General features: G+C 55.3%; 1 protein-coding gene across 1 annotated transcript; it reads left to right on the top strand.

Moving 5' to 3' along the window:
* The first annotated feature begins 1,518 nt into the window (after positions 1-1,518).
* Positions 1,519-17,950, top strand: CDX1 (caudal type homeobox 1). Its single transcript, XM_012658274.1, has 3 exons — positions 1,519-2,048; positions 17,004-17,149; positions 17,660-17,950. The coding sequence occupies exons 1-3, from the start codon at positions 1,595-1,597 to the stop codon at positions 17,867-17,869; spliced, it is 810 nt and encodes a 269-aa protein (XP_012513728.1). The 5' UTR covers positions 1,519-1,594; the 3' UTR covers positions 17,870-17,950.
* The last annotated feature ends 1,305 nt before the right edge of the window (positions 17,951-19,255 follow it).

Below are 19,255 nucleotides of genomic sequence, written 5' to 3'. Positions count from 1 at the left end.
GATCCCGAAACATCTGCCTAGCCCCGAGATGGTGCTGACCAGCCCTGGTTAATAGGGAGACCCAAGAGAGAGACAGGTTGAACAGATAAGACCCTGCTTCTGCCCTCCTCCTGGGGGCCACACATCCCTGCACTTTGAGGGGGCCCCTAGGAAATGTCAGAGGATCAAATCCCATAGGGGGTTTTCGCGCAGCTCCTTGGCGCGAAGCCCGTGTGGGGAGGGACCCTGTCTCCCCCAGGCTTCCTGACCCAGAGCCCTGTCCTTCATGAATCCTTCCCCAGTCCCTCAGCCTGCCCCCCACTCCCAGTTCACTGATGCCCCCTCCAGTGTTCCCTGCCCCCACCTTCCAACCCCCCTCCCATCACTGTAAAATGTTTGCCAGTCCTTAATGGGGGGGCGCACATGATACATTTAAAATACCACGGGGGCCCCAGCTATAATAAAAGGATCAGGGTTTTGGATCCTGATTCACCCAAACCCATTGCTAAAAAGACATTGCTGAATCAAGCCGAGTACGTTGACTACAAACTGTGCGTTAGGTAATACCCAGGAATTTGAGTGAATTTGTTAGATGTGTTAATGGCATATTATGTAAGAAAATGTCCATGTGTTTTAGAGATGCACGCTCAAGTATGTAGGGGTAAAATGACATGATGTCTGGAATTTGTTTTAAAATACTTTAGAAAGAGAAGGGAGTTGATGAAATGTGACAAAACCCTGATAATTGTTGAAGCTGGGTGATGGGGATACAGCAGTTCATTATACAACTCGACTTTTGTCTATGTTTCTCAGTAAAAAAAGGGGACAGGGGGTCGCCAAGAGAATTTGGAAAAATTTCCTGTAATGTCCCCAGAAGACCCCCCTCCCCCGGCATGCCTTTGGGTACTTTCTCTAGAGAGCACCTCAGGTGGCGCCCCGCCAGTTGCACGCAGACTCGTGTATGTGCATACGTGCATTTCCTCAGGGGAAAACGTCCACAGCTTTCAGGATAGAGGGGTCGTGACCCCTCCTCCTCGAAAGATTAAGGACCCACTACCTTACAGACGGGAACACTGTTTGAAGTCGAGTTGCCCCCCTCCCCACAAGTTGGTCACTGCAGAGTGCGCCGCAGGCCCGGTGTGGCTGCGTGACGCTGGCCTGGGGTCCCTTTGCCCCTGTGAGCCCGTTTCTCCGCCTGCAAAGCGGGGTGGCGGGACGGTTCGCGCGGCCACGGGCAGGACTAGGTGTTCGGGCCGCAAGGCCGCTCGCCTGGCAAGCGATTCCCACACGTGGCGCTGCCTCGACCCTGGCCGGGGACGCGCCCCTGCCCTCTCAGGCCCTGGCCAGTCCACCTCCCGCTCGGGGCCGCAATTTGTCTCCTTTTGAACCCCCCGCCCCCGACGGGTTTCCCCCTTTGATTCGCGGCCGGGAGGCTTCCCCCCGCTTTGAAATGCAAACCCGCCCGGCTGGGGCCGCGGGCGGCCGGGAGCTATAAAAGGCCTGGGTGGGGCGGGCGGCGCAGGGCCGGGAGTGCAGGTGAGCAGTCGCGCGTCGTCGGGGCGGCCGGCAGCGGCGGCTCCAGGGCCCAGCATGCGCGGGGGGCCCCGCAGCCACCATGTATGTGGGCTATGTGCTGGATAAGGATTCTCCCGTGTACCCCGGCCCCGCCAGGCCCGCGAGTCTCGGCCTGGGCCCGCAAGCCTACGGCCCCCCGGCCCCGGCCCCCGCGCCCCCGCAGTACCCCGACTTCGCCAGCTACTCTCACGTGGATCCGACCCCCGCGCCCCCTACGGCCTGGGGCGCGCCCTTCCCTGCGCCCAAGGACGACTGGACAGCCGCCTATGGCCCGGGGCCTGCGGTCCCCGCGGTCCCCGCCGCCAGCTCAGCTCCTCTGGCATTCGGGCCCCCTCCGGACTTTAGCCCGGTGCCCGCGCCCCCTGGGCCCGGCCCGGGCCTCCTGGCACAGCCCCTGGGCGGCCCGGGTTCACCGTCCTCGCCCGGAGCGCAGAGGCGGACGCCCTACGAGTGGATGCGGCGCAGCGTGGCGGCCGGAGGCGGCGGTGGCAGCGGTAAGGACCCCTCCTTCATCCTGCGCCTCCGGACGGTTCTCCTTCCACCGCAGGTGCTCTGGCGCGGCCTGGGCCACCCGCGTCTGACCTCTTCTCTGGGCCTGCTCGGGTTCCTGGCCGTGTGGCCCTCCTGACCGCTCTCGTCCTGGGGGGCTGTTCTCTCAGCTTCCCCCTGCTGAATCGGCCTGCTGGAGCCCTGAGAAGCACAACCTAACCCTCTTTCTGTATAGATAGGGAAACTGAGGCCGCTGCAAACTGAGGAAACGTGCCTTGTGGTTTCCGGGCAAGGCTGGAACTGGAACGCAGGCCCCTAGACTTGTAGCAACACTGACCCTGGTGGTCCTGGTGCGTTTCTTCCACTCCTAACCTACCCCCGAGCAAAGGCAGCAAACTCTCCCCAGAAAGGACCACCCACTGCCCATTCGAACATGGGCAGGTCCCTCTCCTTTCCAGGTCTGAGTCTCCCCATCTTACGGTAAAGAGACTGGGGGGTCATATCTTTTGGGCTGAAAAACCTTTTCGGTTAGATTGGGGCAAGGGGTCTCTACCTTACCTCACAGGGCCCTCCCTGAACTCTTGACCCTGGGGGAGGGGAGCCAGAGCAGTTGGGAAGGTGGCTACTGTTTGGCTCCTGAGCCTGCGACCCTCCTGCCCCCAGGCAGGCCTCTCTGATCCACTCTTCAAAGGCAGGGGAGGGGGCAGGACAAAGACTCAGCTTTAATGAGGGGCAGCCTGACCTCCTTTATGGGTCCCCCCTTTGTCATGTAACAGGCTGGGTCTTGGCTCAATAGTGACTCCTGTCGGCTGGAAAGTGAACACGATTCCCCATTGTCCCAACTGTGTCCGGCCTGTCCTGACAAAGGCCACCTGGCCTTGGGGGCGGGAAACTGGCCTGCCCACTCTTTGATGTCCAGCCCCTCCTCCCCTTCCCCCAGCTGGGAGTAAGCCTGGGACTTCCTCCACCTCTCTCTCTCTTCACCCCCATCTCCCCCCAGCAGCCAGCCTGCCTCCAGGGCGGATGCTGGGGAGGGCTTGATCAGTAACTACCGGCTCTGGCTGTAATCACGAACTCTTCTTGGAAGTCCCAGGGATACAGAACCTCCTATCTGCCTCCAGGGAGATATAGGGGACCAGGCTCTGCCACTTGCTTCTGTGGCCTTGATTAAATAATAGCAGCTAATGTTATGGAACACTTACTAATGGACCAGGCACTGACCTAAAATCTTTCATGTGTTAACTCATTTAGCTCTTCTAACGTTACAGGAGGTACTATTATCACCGCCATTTTTAAGACGAAGAAACTGTGGCATAGAGAGGTTAAATACTTTCCAAGACCATGTACCCAGTAACTGATGGGGCTGGGATTTGAACCCAGGCAGACGGAGCACCAAGCCTGTGCTCTAATCCACAACTCTTAGATCAGCCATCTTTTCTGGGTCTCAGTTTCACTGCCTGGGAAATGGGAGGGAAGGGAGGTTGTGCAGTGGTTTGTACCCTTGTTGGAATTATAAAAGGATTACTCTGAAAAAAAATCTGGTGGAAAGTACAAATCTTCTCCCTAGGAAAAAAAATGTTGCATCATTGGGCAGGCAATTTCAGGGGTTCTGGAGGCCCCCACAAGCTTTATCTGTAAATCTTGAGTTAAGAATCCTGCATTAGATCATATGAGAGGAGGTGGGAGGGGGCATGGGCCCCAGGGTCCTGCCGTTCTGGGTCTGCCAGGCTCTGAAGAAGGAAGCCTGCCTTTCCTACTCTTCCGTTCCACCTACTGCTTCCTCTGATCAGGTGACTTTGGAGATAGATGGGGAGGCTCCCCATGGGCGAGGACTTGGAGAGAGGCCATCACTGTGCGAGGGGGAAGGAAAGGGCCAGTGGGGATCAGAGGACTGGTGGGAGCTTGGGGGAGCTTCCAGGCTGTGCGATGTCAGACAAATCACCTCGTCTCTCTGGGCACAAGAGCTGCCAAACCCAGCCCACCCTCTGGTCTCAAGTGTCATTTGTAAACTGTTATTTGCAGACAGATGGACATGGGTGACTCTGCCAAGGGAGGTGCAGGGGTCCTGAGGCTCCAGTGACAGGGCTGCCCCACCCTGCTGAGGACGCGCAGCCATGGCTTTCTTGAGGCCAGAGCTGCTGCCTGTCTCCTGGGGCCGTCCGATGCTCACCAGTGCTCCTGAAGTGGGGGTGGAATTGGGGTGGGTCACAGGTTCTCCCTGAGAGAGAGGCCAAGGCCCTCCCCTCTTTGGCCTCAGTTTCTCCTGGGCATTGAAGGCACAGGGTTTCCAGGGCTGGTTGTCTGGGACAGCTAAGGGAAAGACTGTGCATGCCACCACCACCCCCGCCCCCACTGAAGCTGGCCACCAGGTCTTCAACTCTCCACCCTTCTTGGCCAGCCCCTTCTTCTCCCTGGCCTCTAGCATTCCAGCATATCCAAACCGGACAGTTAGATGTCATACAGATGGGGAAACTGAGGTCCAGAGACTGTAAGGAATGTTCCAGCTTCACACAGTGGAGGCTAAGCTGGGATAGATGGCAGATAGATGGGTTAAAATTTTCCTGTGGTTCCCTATTATACTTAGGATGAACTCCGCACTCCTTCCGGAGCTCTGCACAGCATCGGCATCTGGCCCCGGAGTGCTCCCTGGCCTCGCCCCAGGCTATTTTCCAAGCTCCACCCACTCTAGCCTTCTTTAGTTCCTCAGACCTGTGAAGTCCTACTTCAGGTCTTGTGCATATGCTGTTCCCTCCTCCAGGAATGCTCTTTGCCCTGGTTCTTTGCAACCCTGACTCCTTCTCACCCTTCAGGTCTTAGCTTAATGGTCACCTCCTCCGAGAGGCCCTCCATGATCTCCCCAAGTAGACTCTCCCTATAATCGTGGATAATCTTTGCTGTGTTCCCTTCAGAGCATTAACCCCAATTCCAGTTTACTCACTTACTTACCTAAATGTGTGTTTGTATGTTGTCCATTCCTGTGAGGTCCAGAGCTGTGACTGTTTGACTCACCAGTACATCCTGGGGACCCAGCTCAGTGCGTGGCATTTAGCAGGTGCTCAGGACATTCTACTGAATGAATGAACAGGGCAAGTATGAGGGACAAAAGACATCTCTGGGAGAACAGGGGAGGGGGAGATCTCGGATCTGACACGGGTTTCTGAGGTCCCATCCCTGGGGTTGGGACCTGTGGCTGTCCAGCCAAGCAGTTCCATCCAATGGTGGCAGCCTGGCTGCCCCGGTGTCCCCACTTGGACAGCACCCCTGACTTACTTGGGGGTCTGGTGTAGCTGAGGCTGGTACCAAGACTCCAGCTTTATTCTAAGGAGAGGCTCCTGGGCTTCCATCAGTCTTCAATCCGTAAACAAAATATTAGTCAGTTCCGAGCGATTAGTATCACTTGAGTGAAGCCAGAATAGAAATGACTAGAAGGGGTTCTACTTTTTTGTCTTCTCTCTTTGCATCTATAAATATCAACGTGTTCATTAGGAGGCTTATAAATCATCCTTCTCTGGAAGGCTCAGCCTCCAGTTCCCTGTGAATAAACAGTGCCGCACAGGTTGATGGCCCGCTGGGGCGCCTGAGGTCTCAGAGAGCTAGGGAGATGTTCACTCAGATGACCAGACTGTTGCAGCAGGGTTTAGAGCTCGGTCCAACCCCTTCAGTTTGCAGATGGGGAAACTGAGGCCCGTGAAGGGGGGCGAACACTTCTCTCCCCTCCACATTCCAGGCCCTCTCCTTTGGCCCATTGCCAACAGCCACCACCCTGGCCTCTCGCCTTCAGCCTCTCTCTGATGCCCCAGCTGTCTTCTAAACCATTGCCAGATTTGCCTTCTCAAAGCATATCCCCAGCTCAAGAGTATTCTATGGCTCCCCACTGCCATGGAATTGACCATTTCATTTTATGCCATTTCATTGCTCTAAAATCCAGCCCCATTTCTGTGGCATTCAGAGCCCTCGTGAGAACTGGCCCCAAGGCTGGATCGAAGCCATTCTCCCACTAGTTTGCCTAGATACAGAGATCCTCCTTGGGGACAGTTAAGAGCAGGGGCTTGGGAGTCTCACACCTGGGATTGCATTTCTGTTAGAAGCTGTACAGCCTCAGACAAGCTAACTTGGATCATTTCTCTGAGACTGGGTTTCTTCCATTGTATTAATACCATTAGGATAATAATAGGATTGTGCCTTGAAGCAATGGTGCTTATAAGGCATAGCCCTGCACCTGGCACACAGTAGGTGCTCAGAGCATCAGTGCCTGTGACCACCTCTGCCAGTCCTTGGCAGATGCACTTGAGCACACACCTCGCACTCCCTGCTTCCCCAGTCTGATCCCTCCACTCGCACTGCCCTCCCTTCCCTCTCCTGCAGCTTCCCCAGTTCAAATCCTGCTCCTTCTCCAAGGCCACCTCCTCCTGGGAAGCCCTCCCTGACCCTCTACCACACTGTGTCAGGCCCTTGTTTTAACAATGCTCATCACTGACTATCGACTTTCATCATCTTCTCTATCCCTGCCATCTGCCATCTGCGATCCCCTCAAGGACCAGTCCTAACCAGTCCCATCTTCACCCTGCCCTGCACATAGTAGGAGCTCATGATACATAATCGTGGCATCAGCTGAATCCTTACCATGTGCCAGGCACTGTGCCAAGGGCTTTGCATGATTAATCTCACTTAAGTCTATTCATAATAACCCTGAGAGGTGTAAGGATGTGTTATTAGACTCGTTTTACAGATAAGGTTAATGAGGCTCAGAGCAGGTAAGGTGGCCTGCCCAAGCTCACACAGCTCGGACATGGCCACACAGCATTCAGACTCAGAGTCTACAGCCCAACAAGCATCTGTCAAATAAAGGAACATGCTCAGGGACAGGAGCCCGAGACTCCTGCTCCCACGTGCATCCCAGCCCAGGTAGGGGAAAAGGAGGCCAGCAGGGGATGAGCTAGAAGAAGCAGGGCTGGGTGAGGGGAGGAGGGGCCACGGCAGGGGCTAGGCTGTTTAAAACTGGCTCTCCAGGCAGAAGCTACGTTTGACACCTCATCTCTCAGATGTAGCTGGGAAGGGGAATGACCCAGTTAGAAGGTGGCAAGGTTTTTTTTGGTTGGGTGTTTCCCTGCCCTGCTTTGGCAGATACTGCTGCATGGAGCTTAGGGAATCACTGTGAAGGTCCAAATTGGCTTTGCTAGCAGCAGGGGCTGGCTTGTCAGTAGGAAATTAGCTTCATGGGCCGGCCCATCAGGTTTCTGTCTTGAAGCTCCTGGGACGTGGACACAGTATTCACATCTGGAGTGGGCACCATCACCATGTTAACGTGCTGGACCCTCCCCATGCCACACTCACCCCTCTGCCTTGTAGGGGCACCCCACATCGATCCCCTGCCTCACCAGAAAGAAGGAGCAGGCTAAGCCCAGCATGCTGCCATGACTTCCTGTTGTTCTTCAAACCAAATCCAAACCCTCTGCTGGAGGCTCTGCTGGCCTCTGCAGCCTCATCTGGCGCCTCTCTCATTCATTCATTCTGGCGGGCAGGCAGTAATAGGCTCTGAGTGTCTCTTCTGTGCCAAACGTGCTTGTAGGCATCGGAGGTTATGACCTGAGCAAGGCAGATGGGATGCACCCGAGCTCAGGGACCGGGCACTCTCCAACTCTCGCCCTGCTCCGTGCTGCCTGAGGGCCTTTGCACATGCTGTGCACGCTTCCTGGAATAGTCTTCCCTGCTTCTTCTCAACCTTCAGGTCTTGGTTTAAGTGTTGCCTTCTCCAGGAGATCTCCCAGCTAAGTAAAGTAGGTTTCTCCCGCCACCCCCCACTCAGTCTAGCTCTCAGCGCCCAGCTCACTTTCCTTCCCACTACTGATCCCGGTTTGTCATTATTTCATTTGTTTGTTTTTAATCTACCACCCATGAAAGAGGGGAATAAACTATTTAACAAATAAGGCCTGAGCATCTGTTATAGTAATGATAATATGAACTAGCATCTATTAAGTGCTCAGCGTGTGCTCAGCATTTTTCCAAATGCAGGATTTCTGACCCCGGAACAGCACGTTTCTTCTCCGTTAGATTAGTGGCCTGGACTAAGGCTGTGGGGGCCGTGGAGCTGGACAGAAGGACGTGCTTTGGAGCTCGAGCTGTCCAGCTGCTGCGGGGGGTGTGGAGAGCGAGGGAGACAGGACTCAGAGGTGCCGCCTCGTCATTTGGCTCAAGCGGCTGGAGGATGGGGGTGCTGTCTGCTGAGATGGGGAAGAGGAGGAAGTTATCAGGTTTGTCTTAAGTTTTCACCAAGGATTCATCAGGTACTCATTGCATGTGTCAGGCACATCATGGGCACCGGGTGAGCAAAGTGGCATGGTCCGTACCCTCACTGAGCACGCGAGGAGCCAAGGCCTGAGGGAAGGGTACTTACCAAGGTCAGACGGCCAGCGAGGGGCAGAAAAGGGCTGGAGGCCAGAACCCCTTCCCGTACCCCCACCCAGAATGTGAGACTTCAGGACCTACACTTGCAAAAGATTAGTCACTTCCAGACTAGAGGAAGATGGCCAGGTGGGGCAGTGGCCTGGAAACCACCAGGAAACAGCTCGGAGAGGCCTCAAGTTGTTCAGCCTGGGCGGAGACAACAGATGCAATTGCTGTTTGCAAATCTTAGAAGGGCTGTGCTTGGCTGAGGTTGCCCCTTAGTCTGGGCGCCTCTCTGGAGAAACTTAGGAAGAACGTAAATGGGCGATAGATGCGAGAACAGGCTGCTTTGCGGCTAGTAGGCATGTACGGCACGCAGTGTGGGCATCTAGCCCTTGGCAGGAGTTTGACCTAGCGGTGTTGTCCGTGACTTTCTGCTGTGATGGCAATGCTCTGTACCTGTGCTGTCCATTGGGGTAACCACCAGCCACATGTGGCTGTTGAGCACTGGAAATACAGCCAGTGCGACTAAGAAACAGGATTTTACATTTTGTTGCATTAATTTCAATTTAAATGGCTGCATGTGGCTAGTGGTTGTCATACTGGACAGTGCAGGACAGTCCTTCTCCAGAGTCCCTAGCATGGTAATCCATTCCGGATGGGCTCCTCGTGCTCACATGAAGGAAGCTCTCCTGCTGTTTTGGCTCCTTTGTCTCTGTAGTATCATCATCTTCATCATCATCACCGTCATCACAGCTAGTTTTTGTTAATAATTACTTTGTTAGGCCGGGCGCGGTGGCTCACGCATGTAATCCTAGCACTCTGGGAGGCCGAGGCGGGTGGATCGCTCAAGGTCAGGAGTTCGAGACCAGCCTGAGCAAGAGCGAGACCCTGTCCTCTACTAAAAATAGAAAGAAATTATGTGGACAACTAAAAATCTATATAGAAAAAAAAATTAGCCGGGCATGGTGGCGCATGCCTGTAGTCCCAGCTACTCGGGAGGCTGAGGCAGTAGGATCGCTCGAGCCCAGGAGTTTGAGGTTGCTGTGAGCTAGGCTGACGCCACGGCACTCTACTCCGGGCAACAGAGTGAGACTCTGTCTCCAAAAAAAAAAAATAATAATTACTTTGTTACCTAGATTATCACATCTGGTCTTCATAACTACCATGCGAAGGAAGCAAGCATTCGTGCCTTGGTTTTACAGATGAACTGGGATTCAAAGACATCCGCTGACTTGCCGGGGACATACTGCTGGCATGTGGCTGGGCTGGGTTAGAACCATCGAGTCTATCTGACTCTAAAGTCCCTTCGTCTTTTCTGCCTCCCGAAGCCTGGTCAGACTGTGGACCTTGATGAAGCAGATAGGACAGCAGATGGTGCAAAGGTGGCCCTGGAGGAGGGGTCAGTGATGACTGAGAACGCTGGGCAGGAAGGAGGGTGACGGTGGGGAGGAGAGGCCTGGCTAAGGCTGCAGGGCTTCCATAAGTGCTGGTCCAGCCATCCCTTACCCCTGCCCCCATGCCAGCCCATTCCTGCTCCAGAGCTTGAATGAGGACCATGATATAGCAGCCTGAAATTGCCCAATCAGCCAGGACAAGGACCTTTTCGTGGGCCCAACAGTCAGCCTCAGGTCCCAGGAAGGGCATCCGTGCACTGTGGAACTGGTGCGGTCAGAGCTGCACAGCGGACGTCCTACCCCTGGTGGTCCGGATGGGGAAGCAGGCCCAGGTAGGGCATCCTGTGTCCAGCTGGGGCCCGGCCAGATCTCCCAGGCCAGTGCGTTCTTTGCCCTGTGGCTCCCCATCAGGTGTCATTCCTCGCTCTCCCCAGGGATGCCTCCAGCGTCCACTTCTGCGAATAGCTCAGTTCTCCTTTTCCTCTCCATAGCTCTCTGCTCTCTGCAGACTGCTTTCACATGCACTGTTCCCCAGGCAGGGCAAGGAAAGCCCACTTGTCAAGTCCTTCAGCTCAGGATGGCCAGGCTGGGCCACAGCCCAGGCCTCTGCCTCGGCCTAGGTCTGCATACTTGACCTTTCCCAAAGCTGAGTAGAGTGGAACGCTGCCAGGATTTAGGGCCCTTACCAGAAGTGCCACCACCTCGGGGCTGGCCCACGCCCTGCCACCCTTGCAGCCCCACTCCATGTCTTGTCTGGGGTGGGGAGATCAGTCCTCCTGAGCTCCTCTGTCTTTCCCAGCTTTCCTTTGCTGTTTTCCCTGCAAGTGACCGCACAACCTCTCTGGACTTTATTCCTCATCGGGAAAAGGGGGATTCTTTGCAGTAGGAGTCTATGGCTACCCTATTCCCACCTCCCCGAGCCCCTCCCACCAAAGGCTCTGTGGTCTCTCCTGTGTCATTCCCAGGCTGGTGCCACAGGCACGGGTGAGCTCCCTGTCCTGCTGCACCCAGCGTGGGTCTCTGAGGGACGTGGCCGGAGGATGTGCAGGGCATACTCTCCCTGTGGGTGTGCCTGGGGTGGCAGGCAGAGAGGGGGCCTGGTCCTTAAGGGAGGGCTCAGAGCTGCACGGAACTGCAGAGTGCAGAAGGCCCTCAGGCTGGTGCACAGGAGAAACTGAGGCCCAGAGAGGAGGAGGGACTTATTCAAGGCTACACAGATGGCATGGAACTGGGACCAGGACCTGCCGACTCCAGCTGATGGTTCAGAGTGCCCAGGGGACTTGTTAAAAATGGCAGGGAGATTAGGATGGAGTAGATCTGGGATGGAGCCTGGGAATATGTATTTTTAACAAGCCGTCGTGTGTGCATGCGTGTCTGTGTGCCTGTGTGCCTGTGTGTGTGTTGGGCAACGGGATCTTGATGCATGGCCAGTTAGGGTTGGACCACCCAGGGAGGGGTCACGGAGGGTTCGGGGCTGGATTTGTGGTCCGGGCCCTGAGGGCCACAGCTGGTCTTTCCCTAGGACCACAAACCCAGCAGGAAAAGGGCAAAGGAAGTGCTGACCCAAAGGCCATCTGATTTTCTTAGAGCCACTCACCCCATTCCGGAGCAGAGGCCACACCCTGTCTTTGCCTGGCCCAGGCTGGATGGGGGGTCCCTCTGCAGCCTGCCGTGGCTCCTGGCCGCCATCCTCCAGCTGGGCAGGCCCGGTGTCTAGACTCTGAGACTGGGAAATCAGTCTTAGAATTCTTTCAGCTACAATAACAAACACAATCAGAGAATCAACAAACATCGAGAGCTTCATGTTACCAAGTTGGAAGGGACCTTATAAATAAATGGTCTCTTCCAACACACCGCCCGTTGCACAGAGCCACTTCCTGGCATTCCCGCCAGATGGTCACCCCATCACTATTGGAAATGAGTAAGATCTGCCCTCCCTGTGCAGCTGCCACGTGCCAGGTAGGTACTGTGCTCGACATCGTCCACCCGTCCCAGCGATCCCCTGTGTGCCTCAGGGTAGGAGATGATTACAGGAGACCTTACACGGTGTGCAGGTTCTGGTGCTGAGTCTGAGGCTGGATAAACCTGTTTGAATCTCAGCTGCCTGGAGCGTGGATCTCTCTGACTCTCAGTTTTCTCATCTGTAAAATCAGAATAGCAGTTACACAACCCCATGGGCTGTTGAGCAATGTATACGAAGTGCCTGGCTCATGGACCTGCTGGCTATTATTAGAATAACAATCATCCCCATTTTACAGATGCAGAAAATGAGGCTCAGAGAGGTGCAAAGACTGTCCTAGGTCACCCAGCCAGTGAGAAGCTGCACCCCACAACCCCAGAGGTTTGCTTGCCCAAACAACCACATGTTGGGGTCACCTGGGGAGTTATCCAAGTACTAAGTCCTTGAGCCCCGTTTCAGCTCCACTGAATTTGAATTGTGAGAGCCAAAATCTGTGCTTGAAAAAAAAAAAAAAGCTCCCCGGCAGTTCTGAGGCTGCTGTTCAGGCATTTGGAGCCATTGGTCTGCACTGTGCGTGCTGTGGGGGACGGGGAGTTTGCTACCTCCCACGGCAGCCTGATTCACATGGTTGTGCATCCCAAAGCCAGATCAGAGAGGAAGCCTCTCATTTGGGAGAGTTATCTGAGGCTCTTTTCTACTGTGCTCACCCCTCAAGAGCTGGGGGGGGGCATCCCCATTGTCCCTCCCACTCACTTACGCTGGCATCTGGCCCAGAGGGTTACTCATTAGGTGGCTGGGAGTGGCTGGCCCCTCATCAGACACCTGTTAGAAGAGCCTGGACTTCTCCCTCAGCCCCAGCGGCCCAGGGGCCTGTAAATCATTCATCCCGGGCCCTCTCCCCACCCCGCTGCTCTCACGCACCTCCCTGCCCCCTCCTTCCTGGGCGCTGGAGGTGGCACAGGTGCTCAGAGGAGGGGAAGAGTGGTGACTTGGGGCAGTCGGGAGTTCTGGCCCAGAGCTGGGACTAGAGCCCAGGATTCCTGACCGTCATTAAAAATGCAAATTCACATCTGCATGTAATAAAAATTTAAACACCCAAAGTCTCCTTCCTACTTGTGGCTTTCCAGCCTCTGGTTCCCTCCTCAGAGGCAGCTCCTATTATTGGCTTCTTGTATATTCTTTCAGAAAGAAATATACGGGTGCACAGATGTGTGTGAGTGTGTGTGTGTGTCTCCCCGTTTTTATGCATAAACAGTAACATACTATTTACACCATTATATGTCTTGCTTTTTTTCACTTATCTTAGAAATTGCTCCACATTGGTACATATGGAATTTTTAAATGTCTTTCCTTTCTTTTTTATTTCTGGAGATGGGGTCTTGCTCAGTTGCCCAAGCTGGAGTACAGTGGCATGATCATAGCCCACTGCAGCCTTGAACTCCTGGGCTGAAACGATCCTCTTGCCTCAGCCTCCAAAGTAGCTGGGACTACAGTTGCATGTCACTAAACCTGGATAATTTTTAAAATTTTTTGTATAGACAGGGTATCATTATGTTGCTCAGGCTGATCTCAAACTGCTGGCCTCAAGCAATCCTCCTGCGTTGGCCTCCCAAGGTGCTGGAATTACAGGCGTGATCGCTGTGCCCAGCCTGTGATTTCCTTTTAATGATAGCATATTGCTCCTCTCCGTAGATGTCGCATTTCTTATTTAACCAGTTCCCTACTTGTGCACATACACGCTGTTTTTAGTCTTGTGCTATTAGAAACATCACTGGGCAGGTCTCTGCGGGGTCAATTCCTGGAAGTGGACTTCAGGGGTCAAAGGGTATGTGCCTGCTACATGAGGCTAGATATAGCCGAGTTGGGCTCCAAGGAGGATGTTCCAGTTATCACTCCCTGGACAGCATATGGGATTCCCTGGTTTCTGGGCCACCCAGTGTGATATCAAACATTTTGTTCTTTGGTGGAGCTGTTTTCTTGGCAATTAAGTTGTATGCTTCAAACAACTCTGGCAGATAAAACTTGGCCAATGGGTCCCTGAGCCTACCAGCCCCTCTCCAGGGCCCAGAGAGGGAGTGACAAGGCCCATGGGCCCAGTCTTCACTGCAGTCTTGCCAGGACAGAGAGGAGTCATTGGCGGCTAAAGCCCTATTGTTCTAGTCCCACCTGCCTCCATTTCGGGAAGAGCTGGACCGGAGGTCAGAACACCTGAGTCCTGATCATAGCTCTACCAGGCAGGACGGCCCTCAGCGAGAGCCCTTTCTGAGCCCATCTATGAAAGAGTGGGTCCCTGCTTGCTCATCAGAAAGGGCGGGAGGGAGAGCTGGGTGCCTAAGGGCCAGGCAGCCTGCATGACCACTGCCTGCCATCCCCAGGCCCAGGTCTGGGTGGGCAGGGAGCCTCATCCCCTGCCTCAGGCCCATCCGCCTCCTGCGCGTGGCTGTGAGACCTCTGAGCATTTTAAAGGCCCCCAGCCTGCCGGCCCTCCAGCCCCAGGCCCAGCCCGGGACTCCCAGGGGCCTGGTCCCTCCTGTCCCGGCAGTAGAGTGGAGGGGTGGTCTGTGGTTAAACTTCTGCCACCAACGCTTAGACCTACCTAGGCCTCCAGTGACCCTGACTATATAGGGAGGTCGGACTGGGTCTCACCAGGCCTCTTCTTTGGACCTTGGTGGCCATGTAACCACTGTGAACCATGGTCTCTTCCTCTGTAAAGTGGGAGGAGACTACAGTCCCATGACCCTTCCTGACGTTAGCCTGATGGACCCAGTGGGGCTGTGGATTCAGAGCCATGCTGGGCTCTGGTGGTGGTGGCATTAGGGAGAACTGTTTTTGAGCCAGCATTGAATTTTCTAGGCCAAGGAGAGGTCCCCATCCGGGGCCGGGGCCTGGGCAGCCACTCCCTTGACCCTTTCCTGGGGCCAGGCCTGGCCGAAGGCCGAGGCTATCCCGTGCCACTTCGGGCAGCGGACTGAGGTCAGTGGATTCGGAAGCGTCCGGTGCGGTTCCGCTGCTCTGGCAGAAAACCCAGGGAAAAGCTGCCCGGGAACATCTGCTGTCTCCCGTTCTCCACAAAACCATTTGGCTCAGGGGGAGCCCAGTGGCTCTCCTGCCAAGCTGCGTAGGCTTGCTGGAGGGGGCGGGGGCCAGAACAAGGGAGGGGGTAGTTAGCACAGGGGCGCTGAGGGACCGGCAGGGCCGGGCTGTGACCCAGGGAGCTGAAGGCCAGGCTGTTGTCGGGGCACTTGGGTGAGCTGGGAGGGGTCAGTGTTTATCCAGAGACCCACCATGTCCTGGTGGGACACGTGTGGGGTCCGAAAGTGCTGTGTGCGCCTCCTATTTATAGCCGCGTGCTCGGCTTCTCACAAAGGAAACTGGTGTTTAGCCAGGCCCCCACGCCAGCCCAGGCCAAGCTCGACTCTTAATCTCCCCTCCAGACAGACCTCCGATCCCAGTCCCGAAGAAAGCCCTGACATTAACCCCAGACGGTCCTCAATCGGGCTCCTGGCCCCAGGCTGAGCCCCCCGTCGAAGCCAAGGCGCTGCCCTCTCTCTCCTGGGTTGTCGTAGATCTCCCTGCACTTCCCTTCCTCCTGCCAAATCTGCTCCCCATGCAGCAGCCGGAGTAACCTTAAAACCTAATCAGATCTTGTGTCTTCTCTGCTCAGAATCCTGCAGTGGTTCCCACCCCAGACAAAGTAAAACCCAGAGCCCTTTTTCTGTGTCCCATCCCTGTCCCCTTGCTCCCTGCACCCCAGCCCCACCAGCTTCCTCACTGTCCTCAGACATGTCAGACAGCAGGCACGCTCCCATCTAAGGGCCTTCATACTTGCTGTTCCCTCTGCCGGGAACCCTCTTCCCAAGATATCTGCATGACTCTCTCCCTCGCCTCCTCAGCTGGGTGCAGTGGCTCACGCCTGTAATGCCAGAACTTTGGGAGGCCGAGGCAGGAGGATCGCTTGACTTCAAGAATTCTAGACTATCTTGAGCAAGAGGGAGACCCCGTTTCTACCAAAAAGAAAAAAAAAAAATCAGCTGGGCATTGTGGTGCACACCTGTAGTCCCAGGTACTTGGGAGGCTGAGGCAGGAGGATCGCTTGAGCCCAGGAGTTGGAGGTTGCAATGAGCTATGATGATGTCACTGCACTCCAGCCTGGGCAACAGAGTGAGACCCTGTCTCAAAAAAAAACAAAAACCAATTTCTCCTTCTCGTAAGGCCTCCATGGACCAGTCTATTTAAAACTGTAAGCTCCCCTCCTCCCTAAATTCTTAGTCCTCCTTCCCTGTTTCCTTTTCCTCTGAAATACTTATCATCAACTAGCATGTCAAATATTTTGCATCTGTCTTCCTCCCCTAGAACCTAAGCTTCCTGAGGGCAGGGATTTTTTTTATTTTGCTCAGTGCTGTACCCCGGTGCTTGGCTGACAGCAGGAGCTCAGTAAGTAGATGTGGAAAGACTCAGTCACTCCCGCCCTGTGCCTGACTTAGGCAGATGAGCCCCCAGCCCCCGTCACAGCCCCAGCTCAGGGCTTCGTGTCATGGGCCAGAGCCTTTTGAGGTCCACCAACACCCCTCGTCCTTCCTGTCTGACTTTGGGGCCATCTTCCGGCATTCAGCCCTCACATTCAGGACAGTTCCTGAGTCGGCCTGCTTTCACCTCCACCTGCGGTGGCTCTTCCCTGCTGTCGTCTCGTGCACAGGAGGAGGGAGCAGCTGACATCCTGTTAGTGTCAATCACCCTTGCCTGCCAGGCATCTGTTCCATGTCCCTGGCATGCAAACCTGTGGTCTGAGGACCCTGGAATCAGAACCACCTGGGGAGTTTGTTAAAAATGCAGATTCCACCCGCAGGCTTTCTGTTTTTCACAAGCTCTGCAACTTGGGAATTGCGGGCTCGAAGCCGGTGGTGCTGGCAATCAGAGTAGGGCTGTGGGTCAGGAGACCTGGGTTGAAGCCCCAGCTCCATCAGCGGCTTGCTGCGTAATGTTGAGCGGGGCGCTTCCCCTCTCTGAGCCTCAGTGCCTCCCCCAGTGGGTGCGAGAGGTCATGCACGCCTGAGCTGGGGAAAGATTGTTGCCCCTAGGACTGGGGTGCGTGTCCCTCCCCAGTTCAGGGTCCTACTTTAGGGACCCTGTATTGCTTTTCCTGCTGGGATTCCTGCCTGAGCCTTTTGCAGGCTGCCCCTCCCTACTCACCTTCCCTCCTGGCTCCTTCTGCTTCTCAGGCAAGACTCGGACCAAAGACAAGTATCGCGTGGTCTACACCGACCACCAGCGCCTGGAGCTGGAGAAAGAGTTCCATTACAGCCGTTACATCACCATCCGGCGGAAATCAGAGCTCGCTGCCAATCTGGGGCTTACTGAACGGCAGGTGTGTGGGTGTCCGCATCTCTACCATAGGAGCAGTGTGGGGACTGTGGTCTCTAGGCTGCCAAGCATATTGTGTAGCTCAGTAGAGGAGGAACAGAGAGGGTGAGTCTCCAAGCCATTGTCACACAGCACAGCAGAAACTGAGCTGCTGCCAGCCTCCCCCTCTGCCCACCAAAACTCAATATCCCTGCTCCCAAATAGCAGGCTAAGGGGATCTGATTAGCTATAGGCTACAGCAGGCTATGGTCAGTGCTGTAGGAGGTGTCAAGTGCTATTTAAATTAGAGGAGGGAGCCGTCACAGGGAGAACAGGGAGGGCTTCCTGGAAGAGGGGTGTGAGAGGAGACCTAGGAAGATGGGGAGGAAGAAGGGAGCAAGATCTGGAAGAGGAGAATGTGTTCACAGTCCACGCGTGGCTGGAGCAGGAGGGAGGCTCACTGCCCTCCCTCTCTCCCTCTTGCTCTTGTCAATCCTCCCACCGCCTGCCCCATCTCTGCTCTCTAATCCCACAGGTGAAGATCTGGTTCCAAAACCGGCGGGCAAAGGAGCGCAAAGTGAACAAGAAGAAGCAGCAGCAGCAGCAACAGCCCCCACAGCTGCCGGCAGCCCTTGACGTCACCCCCACCCCAGCCGGGACACCCCTGGGGGGCCTGTGCCCCAGCAACACCAGCCTCCTGGGTACCTCCTCCCCAATGCCTGTCAAAGAGGAGTTTCTGCCATAGCCTTGTGCCCAGCCTTGTGCGCTGGGGGCCTGGGGACTCAGGTGCCGGGAATGTGGCTCCTGTGGGGGGTCTGAGTCCCAGCCCTGACATTGACCTTCTGGGTCACTGTGAACAAGTCACCCCAGCCCCACTGCATCCCCTTGGCCCATTCGTGCAGTGAGCCTGTTGGATAAGGACCTCTTCCATCTCCTGTGTTCTAGGCCTCAGGGTGGGAGGTCTCAATCTCCTGGGGGCCTCTCAAGCCCCAGAGGGCTGGGAGAGGGGCCAAGACAGTGCCCCCGGCCCCACCTCCTCCTCCATAGGTTCAAGGGGTGGGCTGGGGGGCTGCTATAGGGACCCCCGCCTGACCCTGAAGAAAGGGGATGGAGTTGAGAGAAGATGGAATGCTTGCAGACCATGACCGAGGAGGAAGGAATGGTCAGTTCCACCGCCCCCCCTAGCCTCTTCCTGCAGTCTCACCTCTACCTGCCCCATCTTAACATGCCTGAACCCCCAGGCTAGGTGCTGGGCACACAGCCCACAGTGCTGGGCTCCGATGACCACCCTGCTGGGTTGCAGAATCTTGTCCCTCACCAGCGTTCTCAGTGAGGCCTCTAGATTGAGAGGGAGGCCCCTGGAGGGGAGAAGGGGGCAGAGTTCACCCTGCCAGGTTTTTGCCACCCCGCTAGGCTGTCCATCAGGGCCCACGCCCCAGGGAGCCCCCAGAGGACTTTCTCTGGACCAAGCCGAGCTCACAGCTGGACAAGTGTTGTATATAGAGTAGACTCTCTTGGATGTACCTTCAAGAATAAATTTTTTTCTCTTTTTAAAAATGTATAGAAGTCATTATACATAGCGTTAAAGAAACATTTTCAAAACATAAAAATCATCCTTACCCTTCCCTAACAATTTCGTATTCCTTTCCTGTTTTTGTCGGCCTTGCAACAAGGTCCCCTTTAAAAGACATTTGCAAGATCAAAATAAGACATGGTTAGAGTAAGTGTGAGACTGTATAAAAATTTGCGTCCATATTGTGTAAGCAGAATCATCAGACTTAATATATCAGTCTTTTGAATTTTCCAGATACTTTCAGTTGAGGTTTTTCTTTCAACAGATGACATTGACGGCATAGCCCCATGTGCCCAGTATGGCTGGGCCTGGGAGGCGCATAGTCCTTGCCCCCCAGGAGTCCCCAGCTGAGTGGGGAGGACTGAGAGGTACACAGATGACGCTGGCATAACAGGTTAAGTGCCCATCAGAGGCGTGCTCTGGGCATCAGGGAAGCCAGAGCATCTAGGGATCCCAGAGCACACTCCTAGCCTATCCTGGCAGGCTGGGAGGCTTCCTGGAGGAGGTAATGTTTGAACTGAGACCTAAAGAACTAGTGGGTGCTGGTCAGGCCAAGAA

This window comes from Propithecus coquereli, unplaced genomic scaffold (assembly GCF_000956105.1).
Source record: "Propithecus coquereli isolate 6110/MARCELLA unplaced genomic scaffold, Pcoq_1.0 Scaffold58, whole genome shotgun sequence".
NCBI lineage: Eukaryota > Metazoa > Chordata > Mammalia > Primates > Indriidae > Propithecus > Propithecus coquereli.
Note: the sequence above shows the minus strand (reverse complement) of the source record. Positions and strands in the feature narration are given on the sequence as shown.

Coding starts and splice junctions, on each gene's coding strand:
- CDX1 (XM_012658274.1), top strand. CDS start 1,595: ATGTATGTGGGCTATGTGCTGGATAAGGATTCTCCCGTGTACCCCGGC. Junction 2,049..17,003: donor CGGAGGCGGCGGTGGCAGCG/GTAAGGACCCCT, acceptor TCTGCTTCTCAG/GCAAGACTCGGACCAAAGAC. Junction 17,150..17,659: donor TGGGGCTTACTGAACGGCAG/GTGTGTGGGTGT, acceptor CTAATCCCACAG/GTGAAGATCTGGTTCCAAAA.